Source organism: Thamnophis sirtalis, unplaced genomic scaffold (genome assembly GCF_051295495.1).
Source record: "Thamnophis sirtalis isolate CommonGarterSnake01/CBP01778 unplaced genomic scaffold, rThaSir2_p1.2 scaffold_3, whole genome shotgun sequence".
Classification (NCBI taxonomy): domain Eukaryota; kingdom Metazoa; phylum Chordata; class Lepidosauria; order Squamata; family Natricidae; genus Thamnophis; species Thamnophis sirtalis.
In genome coordinates, this window is record NW_028261383.1 from 32613810 (window position 1) to 32633940 (window position 20131).

The 20131-nt window shown below is 42.8% G+C and overlaps 2 protein-coding genes across 2 annotated transcripts in view; both read right to left on the reverse strand.

Annotated features, from left to right (window-relative positions):
- Positions 1–935: 935 nt before the first annotated feature.
- LOC148047866 (killer cell lectin-like receptor subfamily B member 1B allele A) lies at positions 936–15377 on the reverse strand. Its single transcript, XM_087708554.1, has 6 exons — positions 15171–15377; positions 12322–12423; positions 10226–10363; positions 8616–8770; positions 6087–6199; positions 936–1416 (listed from the first exon to the last, which is right to left on the reverse strand). The coding sequence occupies exons 1-6, from the start codon at positions 15250–15252 to the stop codon at positions 1278–1280; spliced, it is 729 nt and encodes a 242-aa protein (XP_087564680.1). The 5' UTR covers positions 15253–15377; the 3' UTR covers positions 936–1277.
- A 3741-nt stretch (positions 15378–19118) lies between these two features.
- The window catches only part of LOC148047867 (cholinesterase-like), a 7955-nt gene continuing 6942 nt past the window's right edge, over positions 19119–20131 (reverse strand). Inside the window, exon 5 of the mRNA XM_087708555.1 lies at positions 19119–19472. The gene's annotated coding sequence lies outside the window, so the exon portion shown is untranslated. The remainder of the gene's footprint in view (positions 19473–20131) is intronic.

Sequence of the window (20131 nt, forward strand, 5' to 3'; positions counted from 1 at the left end):
TAAGGATAGCCGCCCCTCCCGAATGATGAATGTATGTTGCTTATTACTTTTATTATATGTGTCTACGTCATTGTTTGTATTCCCCCTCCCTTATTTTATGTGAGCCGCCCTGAGTCCCCTCAGGGAAAAGGGCGGCATACAAATGTTAATAAACATCTAAACATCTTAATGGCCCATTGGCCAAGTGGGGATGGGCAGGAAGCTACAGGCAGCTATTCTGTCTTTTAAAACATGTTTCTTTCTTTTCACATCCAGAGAAATATTCTGCCTTTTCAATATTCCCTAGGATATTTTATTTTTATGGGAGAGGGCTGGGTGATAACTTCCTACACCTACATGACTGCTATGTGACTCAAAACAACTTCAGTGTTTACAAATAGACCCTCAGATAAAGAAGCTAATTGAAAAACAGCTGAGAAATTCTAAAGGTTTTGATTCCCCACCTTCAGTTCTTTCTCCCTGCTAGCAAGCAGGGGACTGGATCCGATGGACTGGATTAAAATAGATTATTGGTATGGTAAAGGAAAAGTAGAATTCTTGAAAAGTCACAAAAGAGAAGCTGGCAGGAAGACAAAATAAAGCTTCCTTTTGCAGGAGGAAAAAAGAAAGATAAAGGGAGAGATTTCCAAGCTTAGTCAGTAAGAAAGCAATTTAAAGACATAATTTCATCACTTATTCACTAGAAACCACTAAGAAGTTTATTTAAGCTGATACATTTTATGAACACACACACAAGAAAAGCACTAACAATTCACAACTATGTTAAGAGAAAGAGCAGAAATTATACTGTAGATAATTTGATAACAACATTCCCTCCTTGCCAAGTGATTTAAAGTGTTTGTATCCTTTCCCTGAGAATGTAATTCCCCTTTAATGGATTATTTCCTTACTACCTCACCCAGGGGTGAAATCAACTTACCTTTACTACTGGTTCGCTAATATGAGCGTTCGCAGAGCGTCAAAACGGGATGAGCCTGCTACCGACTGCAAAGGTAAGTAGAACAGTGGAAGGGGGAGGGGAATCCACTGTGCCAGGTGATTTAGATTACCTAGAAAGCAGGAAATCCCACAATTCTAGCTAATATAAATCGTACATCACAGCTGATCGTTGGAAATACCAGTTCGCTTGAACCGGTAGCATTTTTCTTTTACTACCAGTTTGGGTGAACCAATCTGAACCGGTAGCATTTCACCCCTGACCTCACCCCTCCCCAGACCTCTCTATTCCGACCACAGAGCTTTGGAGAGCAGTGTCCAAAACAGCATTTTAGCTCAAGCTAAAATTTGGATGTATTTACATCCAAAGCTTCTGCCTGGCACACCCAAGCGGAGAGAGTTGAACAGGATTCAGCAACAATCTTTGGCCCAATCAGCATTCCACACCTGTCTCCTAAAAGGGGTCCCAATTCTTGCAGCCTGAAGAATAAAATAGAGAATGAAGGTTTTTAGAAAGAGCAGACATTCTTCCTGCCATCTTCTCCCCCCACCCTCCCTTTGTTTTTGGCTGGGTTTTTCTATTCCCCATAACCAGCCTTCTAATATTTATATGTTGATCAGTAGACAGTACATCTTTTATTTTATTTTAACTTTCATCCAGGAACACAGATAAAGAATTGTTTGAAAGACTAGAAACCTTATATGAACTTTATGTTGAAAGAAGACTGAATGGATTTATGAATTTAGGGACTAAAAGTTGAAAGAGAAGGGAATGGAATTTTTAAAAAAAAAACAGGGAAGGAAAAGAGTAAAAAGGTAAACTGCACAATAGAAAGAGTAGTGGAAGTGAAAATACTATATTTTTAATTATTCAGTTAATTCATTATATTTTTATTTTACGGGTAGTCCTTGACTTATGACTAGTTGCTTAGCACCTGGGGGTTATGTATAACCAGGATTGGAAATTAAGATAGTTGGGCCTCACGTGACTGAACTTTGGACACTCGGCAATTGGGACACCACTTATGGCTGTTTGCAGTGTTGGAAGAAATATCCATCTGGTTCAGTTCCAAGCGGGGAGAAAGACACTGGAAACATGGAGGAGGATTGGAAAGATGGTTTAATGGAGCAGAACCATCAAGCACATGGTCCTGATGCAACTGACCAGGGAGAGGGGTGTTTATACACTCTCTAGAGCTTCCTGTTCCTGTGCAAGAATGTGTATTCTATTGGCTGCTGTCAGGCTCCCATGGGGCTATGCAGGAGTCATAGATGAGGTTATCTGAGCTCAGATGCTTGGTTGAAGCTTACTGGGTGATGCAATGTCCCTAGGTGATTTTGCAATGCATTGAGCCCTGCTGCTAGATGGGTTACTCCTATTATGTCCTGGAGGGTCATGTCTTAATCCCATCACCCTGGAGCTGGAGGTCTTTTGTTTTCTAGATAGGTTGGCCCAGTCCTTCTCAATGGGCACCAAATATCTGCTGGGGGCAGGGAGCTGAAGCTCCGAGTTTCTGTCTTTAGAAACATGTTTTCCCATTAGGGAAAATATAATATTCTGCCTTTTTAATATTTCCTAAAATATTTCATTCTTCTAAGAAAAATGGGTGCTGACTTTCTACAGCAGCATCCTGAAATCACATGACTGCATTTCACTATGTTTTGTTACTGGTACGTCCAGTTTTTGCCAAAACCACTCCCATTGTGAACCACTGGCGTTTGCTTAACAACTGCCACAAAAAGGTTGTAAAATTGGGTCGGTCATGTGACTGACCCTTTGATGACTGTCACGACTCAGGACCGTGACGGGCAGTGGTGGGTTCCTACCAGTTCGGGCCAGTTCAGCTGAACTGGTAGTGGTTTGGCGGCCTGGGTTGCTGGAACCGGCAGCGACCCAGGCCTGCCACACACCCAAACTGGTTTTGGCTTCTGCACATGCGTAGAACAATTTTTATTATACTGTGCATGTGCGCGCAGCGCACATCAAGTGCACCCAGTGCACATCAAATGCACACCGCGCGCATCAAGCGTGTGTGTGTGCCCATAAGCGAACCGGCAATAGTGGCTGTCGAAACCCAGCCCTATTGATGGGGCAGGGTTCATTGCAGTCACAAGTCCAGGACTACCTGCATTTAAAAATTACAATTTTAATAAAAATTGTGAGATACTGATTTGAGAGTACATCTCTCCCCTTTCAACTTTACAATCCAAAAAATGGGAAGGAGTCCCTTTTGAGTTTTTTGCCATTCTTGTATACTGACCTTTCGTTCTGTAGATTCAGAGGCCACTTGTCTGTCTGTTGTCTAATTTATGAGTCTTCCTGTCAGGGGCAAGCAATCCATCCCACTTATAAATAGCTAAATCAAGTGATCTTACTGTCCTCTACTTAGAGAATCCCCTTTCACTGTTTGCCAAGCTAAGACATTCTACACTTGAGGAAAGGTCATACTAGAATATAAACTGAAAACAAATTGCATGCGCTGATGACGTTACTTACTGTACTGTTCGGTTACTCACGCCCTTGTCACCTCAAGGCTGAATTATTGCAACGCACTCTACATGGGGCTACCCTTGAAAAGCATTCGGAGACTGCAGTTAGTCCAGAATGCAGCCACGCGAGCGATATGGGGTGCACCGAGGTACACCCACGTTACACCTATCCTCCACGAGCTGCACTGGCTACCAATTGGTCTCCGGATGCAATTCAAGATGTTGGTTATTACCTTTAAAGCCCTACATGGCTTAGGGCCAGCGTACCTTCAAGACTGCTTACTGCCACATACCTCCCAGTGGCCAGTAAGATCCCACAGATTGGGCCTCTTTCAGATGCCATCAGCCAGACAGTGTCGGCTGGTGGGCCCCCGGAGGAGAGCCTTCTCTGTGGCTGCTCCGACGCTTTGGAATCAGCTACCCCCGGAGATCCGGACCATACCCACTCTCATGGCCTTCAGGAAAGCTGTAAAAACCTGGCTGTTCCGGCAGGCCTGGGGCTGTTGACCTCATTGTTGAAGTCCAGCCCCGATTAGAATGAATGCATGTGGTGTTGTGATTTTAAACTGTTTTTTTCCCTTCTCTTTCCCCCCCCTCTTTTTGTAAGCCGCCCGGAGTTCTTCGGGATTGGGCGGCATATAAATTTTATAAATAAATAAATAAATAAATAAATAATACAGATAGTCCTTGAGTTATGACCATAATTGAGCCCAACATTTATGTTGCTAAGAGAAACATCTGTTAAGTGAATTCTGCCCCATTTTACGAGTTTTCTTGCCACAGTTGTTAAGTGAACCACTGCAGTTACTAAGCTAGAAACACAGTCATTAAGTCAAAAGGGGTTCCCCACTGACTTTGCTTGTCAGAAAGTTGCATGGAAGCTGATCACAGGGCTCCGAGAAACTGCACTATCATATGAGTCAGTTGCCAAGTGTCCGAATTTTGACCATGTGACCATGGGGATGCTGCAATAGTTGTAAGTGTGAAAAGTTGCCGTAAGTCACTTTTCTCAATGCCGTTGTAACTTTGAACAGCCACTAAATGAACTATTGGAAGCAGTGGTGGGACTCCAAGTTTTTTACTACCAGTTCTGTGGGCGTGGCTTGGTGGGTGTGGCTTGGTGGGTGTGGCTTGGTGGGTGTGGCATGGCTTGGTAGGCGTGGCAGGGGAAGGATACCATAAAATCCCCATTTCATCCCAATCAGCTGTGACTCAGGAGGCAGAGAATAGATGGGGGCGGGGCCAGTCAGATGTGCTATTTACCGGTTCTCCGAACTACCCGTATTTTCACGACCATAAGGCGCACCGGATTAGAAGCCGCAGTATCAGTTAACATTAATTTTTCAAACTTTTTTCATATATAAAGCGCACCGGGTTATAAGCCGCACATTTTTTTTGCAACATTCATCCGCGCGCAACTTTCGCAAACAAACAAATTACTAACGAAATCGCAACATCTGCCACTCCTCGGACTCCGCACTACATGATACACCCCACCCCACCCCGCACCGTTCGTCCAGTAAGGTCGGGGAGGCGTTGGGCAGAATTGGGAGGGAGATTTTCAAAGAAGCGCGCCAAATATCTCCCGCGAACTGAATCGGCTTTAATAAAGCAATTACCTGCTCAGCTTTAGTTCCCTTTGTGAAAGTTAGAATCCGCAGCTTGAACCCGAGAAACTATTAATCCTTCTCCCATTAAGCGCTATTCCATCCGACCTCCCCATTAAAACCAATCGGAGGAGAAAGCCTGGGCGAGCTGGGGAGGGAAACTGCTCAGATGGTGGGAGGGACGGGAGGCAGGAACGGAGGAGAAAGCCTGGGCCAGCTGGGGAGGGAAACTGCTCAGATGGTGGGAGGGACGGGAGGCAGGAACGGAGGAGAAAGCCTGGGCGCTGGGGAGGGAAACTGCTCCATATATAAAGCGCACCGGGTTATAAGCCGCACTGCCGGTTTTTGATCAAATTTTAGGCTTTTCAGTGCGCCTTATAGTCGTGAAAATACGGTACTCAAAATTTCTACTCCAGAACTGGTCAGAACCTGCTGAATACCACCTCTGATTGGAAGTCAAAGACAACCTGTAATCTGGGTAATGAAAAGTCTGCATAAAAACAACCAAGCTAAGGCAACATCAAGGACCCCTTCAGGGCATGCTTATGCCTCTTGTAGCTGCACAAAAATTCTAAGCTAAGACCTGGTTTGACCCCTCCTTCCAGCCTAGCTTGCAGTTTCCAAAACACTTCCACTAGAATCTTTGTGCAGCTGCAGGAGGCATAAGCTTGACCTGACAGTCCTTGATGTTGTTTTAGCTTGGTTGTTTTTAATGCAGATTCTTCATTACCTAAATTGTTATTTAATTCACCACTGCTTGTAAACCAGTGGTGTTTGGTTTCAGTTTATATTCTAGTGGTTTGCCCTGTCACTTGACCTTCCCTAAGATCCATGTCCTTATCTAGCAAGGAGCCTGGGAAGATTCTGTAACTTAAGTAGAAAACAACAGTCACTTGTTTGAGCTATTTACAAGTGTTATTTGCATGTACAGTTACTCCAGTTGAATTGTTTATTTCTGATTTTATTCATTTTACTCAGAAATAGGCTGCATGTTGTTTAGTGGAATGAATTGTCCACTGCAGGATTTCAGTAAGTCTAGAAAGAAATACTCACAGTTTTTCATTCAATGGGGAATCATCAACCCACATCCACTTTCTTGCTGGAAACATTCCTATCAAGCCAATCCATAGTGATTGTGTTTCATCAGAAATACTTTGGATAAAAGTCTGTTAAAAAAACACTTGATTAGTGGTTGCTGAATAGTGAAGCCTTGATTTTACTATCTGTCATTCAGCAGACATTAGATGCAGTAAAATTATATTTCTATATCTTCTTCCATACCTGAAGCAGTCTATAAATGAATGTTTGCGTAAGTATATTAATAACACTACTTGTCACTGTGGAGAAAATAGGCAGAAGCATTAAATATACCATCTGGACTTATACAAGTAACAGTAGGACATGCATCTGATATGCAAAACACACAGGTACAGTATAGGTGGTACCCTGCTCAATAGTAGTAACTGTGACAGGGATCTTGGAGTCCTAGGGGACAACCATTTAAATATGAGCCAGCAGTGTGCAGCAGCTGCCAAAAAAGCCAACACAGTTCTAGGCTGCATAAACAGAGGGATAGAATCAAGATCACGTGAAGTATTAATACCACTTTATAATGCCTTAGTAAGGCCACACTTGGAATACTGCATTCAGTTTTGGTCACCATGATGTAGAAAAGATGTGAAGAGAAGAGCAATAAAGAGGATTAGGGGACTGGAGGCTAAAACATATGAAGAACGGTTTCAGGAACTGGGTATATCTAGTTTAATGAGAAGAAGGACCAGGGGAGACATGATAGCAGTGTTCCAATATCTCAGGGGTTGCCACAAAGAAGAGGGAGTCAAGCTATTCTCTAGGGCACCTGAGGGTAGAACAAGAAGCAATGGGTGGAAACTAATCAAGGAGAGACGCAACTTAGAACTGAGGAGAAACTTCCTGACAGTTAGAACAATTAATCAGTGGAACAGCTTGCCTCCAGAAGTTGTGAATGCCCCAACACTGGAGGTCTTTAAGAAGATGTTGGATAGCCATTTGACTGAAATGGTATAGGGTTCCCTGCCTGAGCAGGGGGTTGGACTAGAAGACCTCCAAGGTCCCTTCCAATTCTGCTATTGCATTATTGTATTGATGAAGTTTGTCCATCGTGTTCGAAGAGCACCTTGACATCTAACAGGTTGTGGGCTGTCCACGATGTGTCCGCAGGTGGCTGGTAAGGCCTATAAGGGCATGAAATGTTCTGAAACATTTTCGGCAGACGTGTGTGGGCACCATTGTTGCAGCATTTGCAGCTCTGGCTTTGCGGAGGGCTCGCTTCTTATTTTTTTTTTTATTTTTTTATTTAGCAGTAGACTTATATACCGCTTCATAGGCCTTTCAGGCCTCTCTAAGCAGTTTACAGAGAGTCAGCATATTGCCCCCAACAATCTGGGTCCTCATTTTACCCACCTCGGAAGGATGGAAGGCTGAGTCAACCCTGAGCCGGTGAGATTTGAACCGGTGACCTGCTGATCTAGCAGTAGCCTGCAGTGCTGCTTTTAACCACTGCGCCACCTCTTCTCTTGTGCTGTGATTGTTCTTCTGTCCTCGGATGTCTGGCAGCCTTGGTGGATCAGCATGCGATCTTGTGCCAGGGTTTCCCGGGAGGGGGTGTCAATTTCCTGGCACTCGAAGGAGGCTTTCAACGTGTCTTTGTATCGCTTCCTTTGTCCCCTGTACAATCGCTTTCTTTGAGATCATAGAGGAGCTGTTTAGGAATGTGGTAGTCTGGCATCCTTGCAACATGGCCTGCCCCAGCATGCCTGGGCTTTCATCAGCAGGGTGTGAACTGATGTCAGGCCTGCACTGGAGAGGACGTCTGTGTCTGGCACCATGTTCTGCCACCGGATCCTCAGTATTCTACAGAGGCAAGTCATATGGAAGCGGTTCAATTGCCTAGCATGCCTCCTGTATACAGTCCAAGTCTCACTGGCATACATCAGAGTCATTAGCACTACTGCTTGGTAGACGTTGAGCTTTGTAGCAAGGCTTATTCCACACTGGTCTCACACATTGATCAGTTTGCCTTGGCGATTCTGCAGTTCACCTCAATGTCAATTGTCACTGCACGGGAGAGGGTGCTGCCAAGGTATGCAAATTGGTCCACTGCTTGCAACTTTTGCCCCTTCATATGATGGTGGGCTCTTAGTGTTGGGCTTTCGGAGCTGACCGATGCATCTAATAATATACATCTAATAATAAAGCATTTACAAGGGATGCGGTGGCTCAGTGGCTAAGGCGCTGCGCTTGTCGATCAGAAGTTTGGCAGTTTGGCGGTTTGAATCCCTAGCGCTGCGTAACAGAGTGAGCTCCCGTTACTTGTCCCAGCTTCTGCCAACCTAGCAGTTCGAAAGCATGTAAAAATGCAAGTAGAAAAATAGGGGCCACCTTTGGTGGGAAGGTAACAGCATTCTGTGTGCCTTTGGCATTTAGTCACCACTTAATTGCTATTCTATCTAGAAAGCAGGGAATTGTGGGGGTTGTAGTTCAGCTCTCTTTCCCTCCATCTTCATTGCTCCCTTGGCCTTCCCAACCCAAACCTTGACCTACCATTTCTTCTTGTTCCTTCAGCACCAGCATTTGAGCGCCTCTGGCTCTGCAGTCTTCCCGGCTTTTGTCCCAGGTCCCCAGTTCTTTGGAAATCCAGTAGCATTTGCCATCATGATAAGACCAGTTTCCAGGACACAAGGGACATCTGAATCTTTCTGAAGGCCAAACAAAAAAAGATGCATTTTTTTTTTACAAGAATCATATATGAACTTTCTAAAAGAGATGTAGATGTTTTAAAGCTGCACTACGGTCATTCATGCATTTGCCATCACAATGAGACACTGATAGGCCTCAATTGATGACCATAATGGAGTCTTCCCATTATGGTCCCAAGTCGTAATGGTCATTAAGCATAGCTCTCATATGATCACCTGGCCTAATAAACCCACCCCTGGCCTTCCCGATGTGGTCATTAAACGACCATACTGGTTGTTAAGTGGAGCATAGGGTGCCTCAAAGATGGGGATGCCATTGGAGACATAGTGTATATCCAGGGCTGCCTACACACCACCCCTCATGCCTTCCAAGGCTTCCCCCATTCCCTGAGGCACCTTGTGTTTTGCTTCCTGCCCTTCGGAGCCCACACAGCCCTTGGGCCTGCTTCCCACTCCATTGAGTCGCCCACACTCCTCCTCACTCCCCATCACCAATCGATCACTTATCTTCTGTACTGTAGATTTCCAGAGCTCATATTGGGGTAAGGATGGCTCCTCTGAAAATGGTGCCTGCTTCTGGGACAGAGCCATGTAGCCTAGGGATGCCAAAGGACAGCGCAGCCAGCTCTCCTTCCCCAATGAGAGCGCCAGGGCTCCACAGTGCAAAAGATAAATGAGTGCTCAGTGATAGGGGATGGGGAGGAAGATGTGGGATCTGGAGGAGTGGCAATGGGGATGAGGGCCACATAGGATAAATTTTATAATATTTGCAAGATGGGTTTTGTAGTACTATTACACTGGCTAACTAATGCGGATTTTCTTGCATTTTAATTTGCCTTATTTCTCTTTCTCTTTAAAATGTATTATTAATAATTGGCTATTATAGAGGAGATAGGCAGGGAAGCACTGCGCTGTCCCTGCAATTGGTTGTAAGGGTGAATCTGCCTGGATTTTATTCACGTGACCACAGAAGTGGTGCAGGAGCTGCTGTATAACTTCGAACTGTAGCTTTGCAGATTCCATCATAACTTTGAATGTTGCTAAGTGACTAGAAGTAAGTAGAGGACTACCTATATTTGCAACTATTCTAGAGGTATACTTTCAAGTACTGAATCTTAAAAAAAATATATCTAAAATCAGGGACAACTGGGGAAGGGTGCAAAAATATCAAACTGCAGCTGTATCAAACCACATGTAAAAAGTGGGGGCATCAATTATATGGCCATGGCTACCATCTCAATTTTTTGGATCCCTCTTGCAGATTCTAAGACCAAACCAGATATAATGAGATCTTTTGGGCAGCTGGCTTTGAAAGCCTCCACCAGGGTAGCTTAATGTAGGTTACATCACAGATCTTCCCAATATCCACATAAGATGGAATTTTCTCAAAATTCAGGAGATTGGATGTGATATGTTCTCCATCCTTATCTCACAGGGAGAGAATATCGGCATTACCTGTTGAGTTAACCGGGACTTGTTTACACAAAAATGCCTGCAAGCGAGAGACAACATTCTCCAATCTGTGCTTAATTTCTGTTTCATTGCTGGTCTCCTGAGAATCAAAAGCCTGCTTGTAGTGTCTTCTCTGAAAAGCTTGAAATTCAAACAGGGAATAAATCAATTGAGGAAAGGAAGATATTATTATCCTTTTTTTCCTAACCCACCCTCCACTCCTTCTTATTAATCATCTGATTATGATTTAACTCATAACATTTTGTTCTTCTGAAGAGTATGATGCAGGAGTGGGTTCCTGCCAGTTCTAACCTCCTCTATAGAAGAAGTTCCACAAATCTACCGTGCTGTTTAGAACAGGTTCCAGCTCCCTCCCCCTGCCCGTCCGCACATCATCAAGATGAAGAGCGAGAGGAGGAATTCTGGGAGTTGAAGTCCACAAGTCTTAAAGCTGTCAAGTTTGAACACCCCTGGGGTTTTTTTTCTAAAGGGTTAGGGGTTCAAGGGTCTTGTAACTTGACAGCTTTAAGACTTGCGTGCTTCAAATGCCAGAGTTTCTGAGCCAACATTTTGGTTGCTAAGCAAGAGCGTTGTTAAGTGAGTTTCCCCACATTTTACAAGTTGGCCACTCCCACTTGGTCACATGGCCGGCAACCAACTCCCACAAAGCAGGCCACATCTACAGAAGAGGTTCTAAAAATTTTGAAACCCACCATTGGTATGATGAAACACTTAAAATACATAAATAATAAGATAAAGGAGAGTTACATTACAACAGGCTTAGGTGAGCAAGAAGAAGCAAACACAAGGATGATTTAGATTTAATAATATAATTTGAAAGCACAGATGATGCCAGATTCCAAGAGGTAACTGTTAACATTCACAATCCCTTTCCCTTTTTGGGGGGGAGAATCAAGCACATGGTTTCAGCCACCACTTTGGCTTTTATGTCATACACACAGGAAAGGAGGTGTTATCTGTCACCATACTACCATCACACAAATGTGTGCGGTTACTTTGTGGTATATGTTTGGTCTAGTGGTTAAGTCATGAGGCTAGGCACCAGGAGATTGTGAGTTGTAGTCCCACTTTAGTATGAAAGCCGGCTAGCTGGTTTTGGACCAGTCGCCCTCCCTCAGCCCAACCTACCTCACAGGGTTGTTGTTGTTGTGGGGAAAATAGGAGGGAGTATTAGGCATGTTCACTGCCTTGAGTTATATTAGAAATAATAAAGGCAGTTACAAATAATAAAGGCAGGATACCAACTAACCAACTAACTTTGGCTTCTAGCTGATATTTATGATTCCTGGCATGATTTCCTAAAATTTATCTGAGAGAATGACTGAAGAAGACATTGTAAAATATAATAGCTATAATGCCTTATAAGTGAGCAAAATTTCAAACAGGAGAACCTTAACGTGGTTGAGAAGAGTTATCTTCTGTTCTATGCCATTAAATCCTGGTATTTTGTAAGCCCCATTGGATGAATGAGACCATGGGAAAGCTAAAATTATTTTGATTGAGATTGGCTACAATAACAGAATCTTGCAAATCTGATTTGACTGAACAACAACCTCCTCCTCCTCCTCCTCCTCCTCCTCCTCCTCCTCCTCCTCCTCTTCCTCATAGTTCAGTGAAGTAGGGAACTGTCTGAGTTCGGGGTGGGTTCTGGCAGCCACTACTACTGGTTTGCTCGTGAATGTGCACACGCTTGATGCGCGCTGTGCATGCATGCATAGTACAATAAAAATTGTTCTGCGCATGCGCAGAAGCAAAAAACAAGATGGCGGTGCCTATGGGGGCGTGGAAGGCCTGGGTCACTGCTGTTTCCAGCGACCCAGGTCGCCAAAATACTACTGGTTTGGCCGAACCAGTCTGAACTGGTAGGAACCCATCACTGGTCTGAGTTGCTTCCAAATGTTATCTTCCTGTTCTTACATTATCTGCCTGTTGCTGACTTCAAAACTATTTCAGCCCTCTTTTTTTGCCTAGACAATAGCTCCTGCATATCTTTGTCAAAGTAATCTTCCTTACTTTATATAAATTTCAAAATATTTAGAAGTTCAGGGTAGAAGGTTGTTAAATTTATAGTGACTCACCACAGATACGCAATGCTATCACACCTCCTACTAATAGGCTGATCACAACACATCCAGCCCCAGTAATGATCCAACGATAACAACGGTATCTCAGCGGACGATCTACAAAACAACCCAAGGATAACGTTGGATTGGAAGAAATATCCATCTAGTTCAGTTTCAAGCCAGAAGGAAGACACTGGAAACATGGAGGCTGATTGGAAAGACGGTTTAACAATGAAGCAGAGGCACATGTTTCTGGTGCAGCTGAACACATGGAGTTGAGAGTGGGGTTTTTTATTCCTTCTCATGGACTTTGCACTTGAGCTTCCTGTTCCTGTGCAAGAACATATATTCTATTGGCTGTTGTTAGACTCCCATGAGGCCATATGGGGTCATGTTTGTATACAATATGTTTGGTTGACGTTTGCTGGGGGTGATGCAATGTCCTTAGGAGATTGTGCCATGTGGTGAGCTCTGTTGCTAGATGGGTTAATCCTATTATGTCCTGGAGGGTCATGTCTTAATCCCATCACCTTGGAGCTGGAGGTCTCTTATCTTGTAGATAGGCAGGCCCAGTCTTTCTTAAAGGGCACAAAATATATCTGGGAGCAGAGAGCTGCTTTCTGTCTTTTATCATCCAGGGAAATATAATATTTTGGCTTTTTAAATATTTCCCAAAATATTTCATTCTTCTAGGAGGGGGGTGGGTGCTAACTTTCTACAATAGGAAAAGAGGTTCATTTTGTAATGATGATCAAAATTTTCTCTCCACATGAAATAGTAATAATTTCCATATGCTCACTGAATTAATCAGGAGATTAATCCTTTTCTCACAACTGCGACATGGCACAACTGACAATCTTAATAAAACAGAATAATTTATCTAGTTTTGTTTTCGTTTGGAAACAGCTTCTGGACTCTGTGCTCTTAATGCACCAAAAAAAAAAAAAAAACGAATGTTAAGTTTTGAGGACTAGATTTAATTTTTCTATAGAAATAGATTAAAATCATTACAAATGTAAACCAAAGGGATGTTTGTAATTTTTTGTACTCTACTGTACTGAAAAAATGGAAATCACTATCTTGTTTCTTTTTCCTTTATTCTTTGCACTCTACTCTTTATTATCTCTCTTTCTTGACTTTTATTTCCATTTGTATTTTATCTCAAAATCAACTATATATACTCTGTGTGTATATAGTGTATTTTATATACTGCATACTGCATACAATATATATATTGTAGATGGATAGATAGGCAGGCAGGCAGGCAGGCAGGCAGGCAGGCAGGCAGGCAGGCAGGCAGGCAGGCAGGCAGGCAGAGATAGATAGATAGATAGATAGATAGATAGATAGATAGATAGATAGATAGATAGATAGATAGATAGATAGATAGATAGAGATAGGTGATGGACGATAGATATAATTTGACCTTTTCTCAGAGTCAAGACAAAATTTTTCTTTCATTGCTCATTGTATTTCACATTGTCGGTTTGCAACTATTTGTCTAATTTATGACTCCCTTTGATCCAAGAAGCTGAGAGGTAGCTCCCTGGAATTTCTTTGTGGTTTTACAAGATTGTAAAATCTCTAATCTTCTCTAATCCTTCCATTACTCTCAAATCAGAGAGTGAGAAATGAGAATTTAGTATAGGCAAATCGGTGAGTCTGCCAATAGGCCAGAATGTCCCAGTTCTTCCTTTATGCCCTCTTTGAATCTTCCTGTGTTGTGCTTTTATAGCACCACCAAAATAGTTCCGGTGTTTCTCAATTCCAACAACTTTAGGGTGTGTAGATTTCAACTCCTGGAATTCCTCATGCTGCCTTAAAGTTGTTGAGGTTGATAAACTGTTCTAGCAGCTCCACCTTCATTTCCTGCCATCAAAATCTTATTCACAACGATTTATTTGTTGATTTCTTGGTGTTCGTTTTGCTGGCTGTATATATTGTTTGCCAGACTTGGGGGATTTGTGTGGGCATCTTGAGAAGAGCAAAGCCAGAGGCATTGCAGGGTGGTAGGGTTAAAAAAATCCAGGGTGGTGTCTGCAACTATTTTAACACACACAAAATTGACAAGGCTTTGATTACTTATTTGTGGCAATTATCTTGTTTATTGACACCCTCTCTGTGGACATTCCTGGACCAAAATAAATCAGGGCAGTAATTAGTATACTAAAATGCAAAATGAAGATGTTCCTTTATGGATCAGAAATCCCTTAATTCCAAGTTGCATATTTGGAAATTTACCCTGTCTTGGAAGCAGATATCTTATTCAGTGATCAAATATTTTATGTTTCCTCAACCATATCCAACATTTTGATTTGTGAAATTGGGATTTAACAGCTTCACTGGCTTTCAAATTAAAAGCTGAGCTAGACAAACGTCAGATTTGCATTTCCTTCAACAATATAACCATGGTTCCTATCAAATTAAAGCTACTCATATCAGAGGAAGACTGCCAGTCTGTTTCCTTTGTGAACGTTCATAAATGTCATATACTGTATAAGTATCAGAACATAGGATGGCCAAATGTGCTGAACTAGAAAAGCACGCCATATTTTTATACGTCTTTTGGATGTCTTCTCAAAGACATCCAAAATATTGGCTGGTCTAAAATCAGCAACTCAGCCTCATATCTGAGAGGATTGGAGTCCAACAATTCCCAGTTCATTTAATCTAACACTCTTCGCAATGCTTCCCTCATTGCAGCAATCAAAAATATTTAGCAGACATGGCAATCAAACTAATAGGCGGAAGGAAGAATGTAGAGAGAAAGTTTGCTGTTACCTACAGACCCAACCTTCCATATCTGATTATAGAGCTCATGAAATCATAGTTCTTAATCTAGTTCAGATAAAATTTTATTTTACCTGATTCCCGAGACACAGAGATTGGATTTTGCTGTTTTCTGGCTTGTATGTTAAGCGCCAAGTAGCCTTCCTCATCCTCCATTTGACAAGATGTTCTTCAGAGTGCCCTTTGAAGAATGTGGTGTGTGTGTGTGTGTGTGTGTTTGTGTGTGTGTGTGTGTGTGTGTGTGTGTGTACACACTTTTCTGAGCTTGCAATTCTGTGGGAGAAGCCGCAGAACCGGCCACTTGTGGTAGAGAAGCAACAGAGAGAATGAGGCCTCTGGCTTGACCATCTCTCAGCACCTCTGCTCCGCTCTTGATAGCTCAATTGTTCCAATGAATTTGTTTCCAAAAAAGGCTGTAGAGAAAGGTCACAGGCCAGCTCTTGTTCACTTAGCTGTTCACTTCATCCCACCCACCCCTCTCACCCCGTGAGAAAACAGCCAATAAATACTATATCAACTGACTACAGAAATGTGCAGGCCTTCCCATTAATGCGCAAGCCTATCTGTCTGAAGAATGCAAGGTGAAAGGTGGAACTGTTAAATGCTTGCTGTGCTTCAACCAAGATTATATTATCTCAGGATGTAAAAATACCCACAAAGGGAGGAAATCCAGACTTCGGCCTCAAGGCTCAGACCCTTACCACGCTGGTTCTAAAGAAAAATAAGTGTTTGGCAAGCCAAGAGATGCTTCTAATGATGCAGCCACAACATTTATTTAATATGCTTCAGAGGTGGGTTGCTACCGGTTTGATTCGTGCACGCTTCACTTTTGTCTCGTCACTCCTTCCCCACTTTGATTCTATGAACACCCACTTTTTCACAAGTACTTCAAACAGTACAGCTATTTCCTCAAAGAAATTAAAATCTAAATAGCTTTGTGGGTTGTGGATTGGCATTAGTCCTAAGGGCCTGAGGGCCTCACTCTGTTAATTTGCAGGCTTTGGGATTAATCAAATGGTTTCAACCTTCTTTCAACCAGCTGCTGGAAATGTTTTTGGAGAGTTTTCCACCATTTCTCTGATAGTCACAGAGAGGTAGAATAATGTTGAGGGACAGGAAGTCCTCCCAGGTCAGTCCTGTAAGGACAAAATTGTGACGTCGCTGAAAACAAAGACTGTGCGATGGGACTTTTCTTCTGGCCTAACTAGCTGGCCAATCACACTGACTTTAACAATGCAAAAGCTGGAGATAGAAGTCCACTGGATGGACTTGATAGGGCATGAAAGCTTATTCTTGTATAATAGTCTCTGTCTGTATGCATGCAGAGCAGAGGTGGGTTGCTGCCAGTTTGGCCCAGAACAGTAGTAGTGGTGGCGGGAGACTCCACCCACCTGCCCTGGATGCTTCTGCTCATGCACAGAAGTGTCTCTCGCGGGAGCATGCCTGAACCAGTAGTAAAAAAATTAGCAACCCACCTCTGGTGCAGAGCCTATGCTGACCACTAGCAACTGTCTTAAAATTCCTGCATTTTTCTCTGAAAGGCTTTTTCACTAGAAGATGGGAACCCACTTGTGACAGTAAAAATAACAATTGTAAATACAAATTAAATAAGGTGTCAAGAGTGTGTGTAGGAAGTGGAAATGGAATACTGGAAGAAGGAAGATTTGCCTACTATTCAAGAATGGACATTAAAAGTAACAAACTTAGCAGAGATGGCTAAAATATCAGCATATCTTAAGGATCACTCAGATGAGAAATATAAAATGGACTGGAGAAGATGGATTGATTATATTCAAGATAAATACGGGACTAAGAAATTCCAGATAGTTTATGACTAAAAAAGCGAGGAATGAGATAATGTGTTTAGAGTTAGCCTAACAAAAGAGGAGTTAAAGCACAAATGAAAGATGATACTAACTTTCAGCGGCGTTCTAGGTGTCTCTTTTGGTGCTTCATCTCCTGGAGTTCCTCGGTGAACCAAGGAGCCCTCCTGGATCCATTGCCTCGGAGAGGCCGTAAAGGTGCAATCCGGTTTAGAGCCCCCGCCACCGCTATATTCCAAGCAGCGACTAAGGACTCTACCGGACTGTGGACGAGAGCGACAGGTATTTCTCCAAGCGCCGTCTGAAATCCCATAGGGTCCATCAGGCATCTGGGGCGGAACCACCTAATCGGTTCCCCCTCCCTACAGTGGGGGATTGGTTATATCTATTTATTGGTTATAAATATCTATCTCAATAGCACTGTGAACCATAAACTACACATTCAGAATTCTTTTTTCATTTACTGTATTAAAATTATTACTTTTTGATTGAAGTATTATGTTAAAGAAACCTTTCTTGCTTAATGCTCTCCAAAGATTTTAACCTTGAAAGGATACCAGGTAGGAACAAGGTAGCCTTAAGGATATTTACCTCTAATAGCAATAGCACTTAGAGTTATATTCTACTTTACAGTGCTTTACAGCCCTCTCTAAGTAGCTTACGGAGTCACCCTATTGGCCGCAAACAATCTGGGTCCTCATTTTACCCACCTTGGAAGGATAGAAGGTTGAGTCAAGTTTGAGCTGGTCTGAATCGAACTGCAAAACTGCTGGCAGCCTGCAGTCATCAGAATTAGCCTGATGTACTATATTCTAACCCAGTGATGGCTAACCTTTTCCGGACCAAGTAGCCAAAGCATACGTGCATGAATGCACGCACGGGTGCACGAACCCCCAAAATGTCATGCATGTGCATCCCCTGCAATCACTCTGTGTGCATGCACATGCACCTCCTGCATGCGTCCCGCCCCTGCATGCACGGCAGAGACCCAAAGACCAGCTGACTGGTTGGAGGGGCACACATGCACGGTGGAGCTGAACTGGGCTGACAGCCCATTAGAAAGGGTGCTGTGTGCTACCTCTGGCACACGTACCATAGGTTTGCTATCTCAGTTCTAACCACTGCGCCACCATGGCTACTAATCCATTATAGTAGAGTCTACAGATTAATCCAGTGTAGTATAGTATGGTATGGTATAGTATGGGGTGGGGTGTGTGTGATTGTATGGTGTGGTGTATATTGTGTAGTGTGGTGTGTGATGTATGATGCACATAGCATTGTGAATATAGTGTGGTGAGGTGTGAGTGTGATGTGTGTGTGTGTGTGTGTGTGTGTGTGTGTGTATGGTGTGTATGGAGCAGTGGTGGGATTCCAAATTTTTTATTACCGGTTCTGTTGATGTGGCCTGGTGGGCATGGCAGGGGAAGGATACTGCGAAATCTCAATTCCCTCCCCACTCCAGGGGAAGGTTACTGCAAAATCCCCATTCCCTCCCGATCAGCTGGGACTCGGGAGGCAGAGAATAGATGGGGGCAGGGCCAGTCAGAGGTGGTATTTACCAGTTCTCCAAACTACTCAAAATTTCCGCTACCGGTTCTCCAGAACTGGTCAGAACCTGCTGAACACCACCTCTGGTGTAGACAAACATTGGGAGTTTGGGATATGAGAAGGTAATGGAGGTAGTTTCAGTAGATAGTTGCTAAGGGGAAAACTTTGAAAAGCCCAACTCTCAATGCTATGAATTTCTGTTGACCCTAACCCTACCTTTCCAAAGCAGGACCCATGGATTCCAGTAACTACTAGTATCTCCGATTGAAACTGTTCTTACAGCACATGAGAAAACATCTCTAATTAAATGAATCATGTCCCAATGTAAGCATCCTGCCTAAACTGGTTTCTCCATATCAGGGTATATTAAAATAATTTTGATACCCAGAATACCAAACCTGCCCATTTATTAGATTTAAATGGGCAGGTTTGGTATGAAACCTATGAAAAAGATATGTGAGTCATTAGGCTCTACCAAAATTTGGCAGAATTCCTGTTTCCTTTATTTGTTTTTCCATATTGCATCAAGTTCTGACATGATTGTGAAAATAAAGAGATGTTTAGCCTAAGAATTCAGGAGTATTTATTAAGAGGTTCTTTTTGAGGGAGGGGGATTAATCAAAAGCCTGTCTCAAATCAAGACATAACAAATTACTCCTTGGAATTTATTATTTTAACAGCAAAAGTGATGTGGGTTTTAGTTGTCTCCTTATTTGTCTTCCAAGTTCCCGCCAGTCAGTCCCTGAAAGGACAATGGATGCTTCTGGAAGGTTCTCTGGCTCAGCTTGTCATCATTTCTCTAGGCTTTAAGGGGAGGTCTTGACTGGTTCCCGAGAGAAATAAACACACAACCACTATTCTAAAGCAAACAAACTGTAGCTAGGTTTTCAAATGGTGCCTTCGACATATGGATGCCATTTTCAAAGAGATTCAACCTAAGGGGCAGTCCTTCATAGTAGGCCAGTTCAAGACAGAGGCAAAGCAGAGATTCTGGGATGCTCTTCTCTGTAGTAAGGTAGAATAAGAGAATTTTATTTATTTTTTTGTTTATTATATTTATCTCACCATTATTATTATTACAAATAACCCAAGGTGGAGAACATACCCCACATTCCTTCCTCCTCCTCCTATTTTCCCCACAACAACAACCCTTTGAGGTAGGTTGGGCTGAGAGAGTGACTAGTCTAAAATCAGCCTATTTATTATAAGAAGAACACAGAACACCTTAGATGGATTTTTGAGATTAATTCATCAGGCAAAAAGTTATCAGACTGAATTTTAATCCTACCTTTTTGTCTTTCATGGCTAAGGTAGGATTAGAACATACAATCTCCTGATGTCTAGCCTGATGCCTTAATCTTAACCTTAAAAGTCCGTCTAAGGTGCTCTGTAACCCCCTTATGCTAAACCTGGAGGGGTTTGTGGAATCAAAATGCAGGATCCAAAGCTCGTAATCGAGGCTCGCTGCAGTATTTACTGTTAACACTGGAGAAATTCCCTTGAGAAAATAATTCCTGCAGAGAAAAAGATGCTGTCAGGCTTGTCTCAGCTTGGATGTTTAGGAAAGAAAGACCCTTGAATCCACTTGTAGCAAAAGGTATACTTTTCTTAAAGTCAAGTGGTTACAGCGCAAGAAAAGCTGAATCTGAGTATTCCCGCAGAAA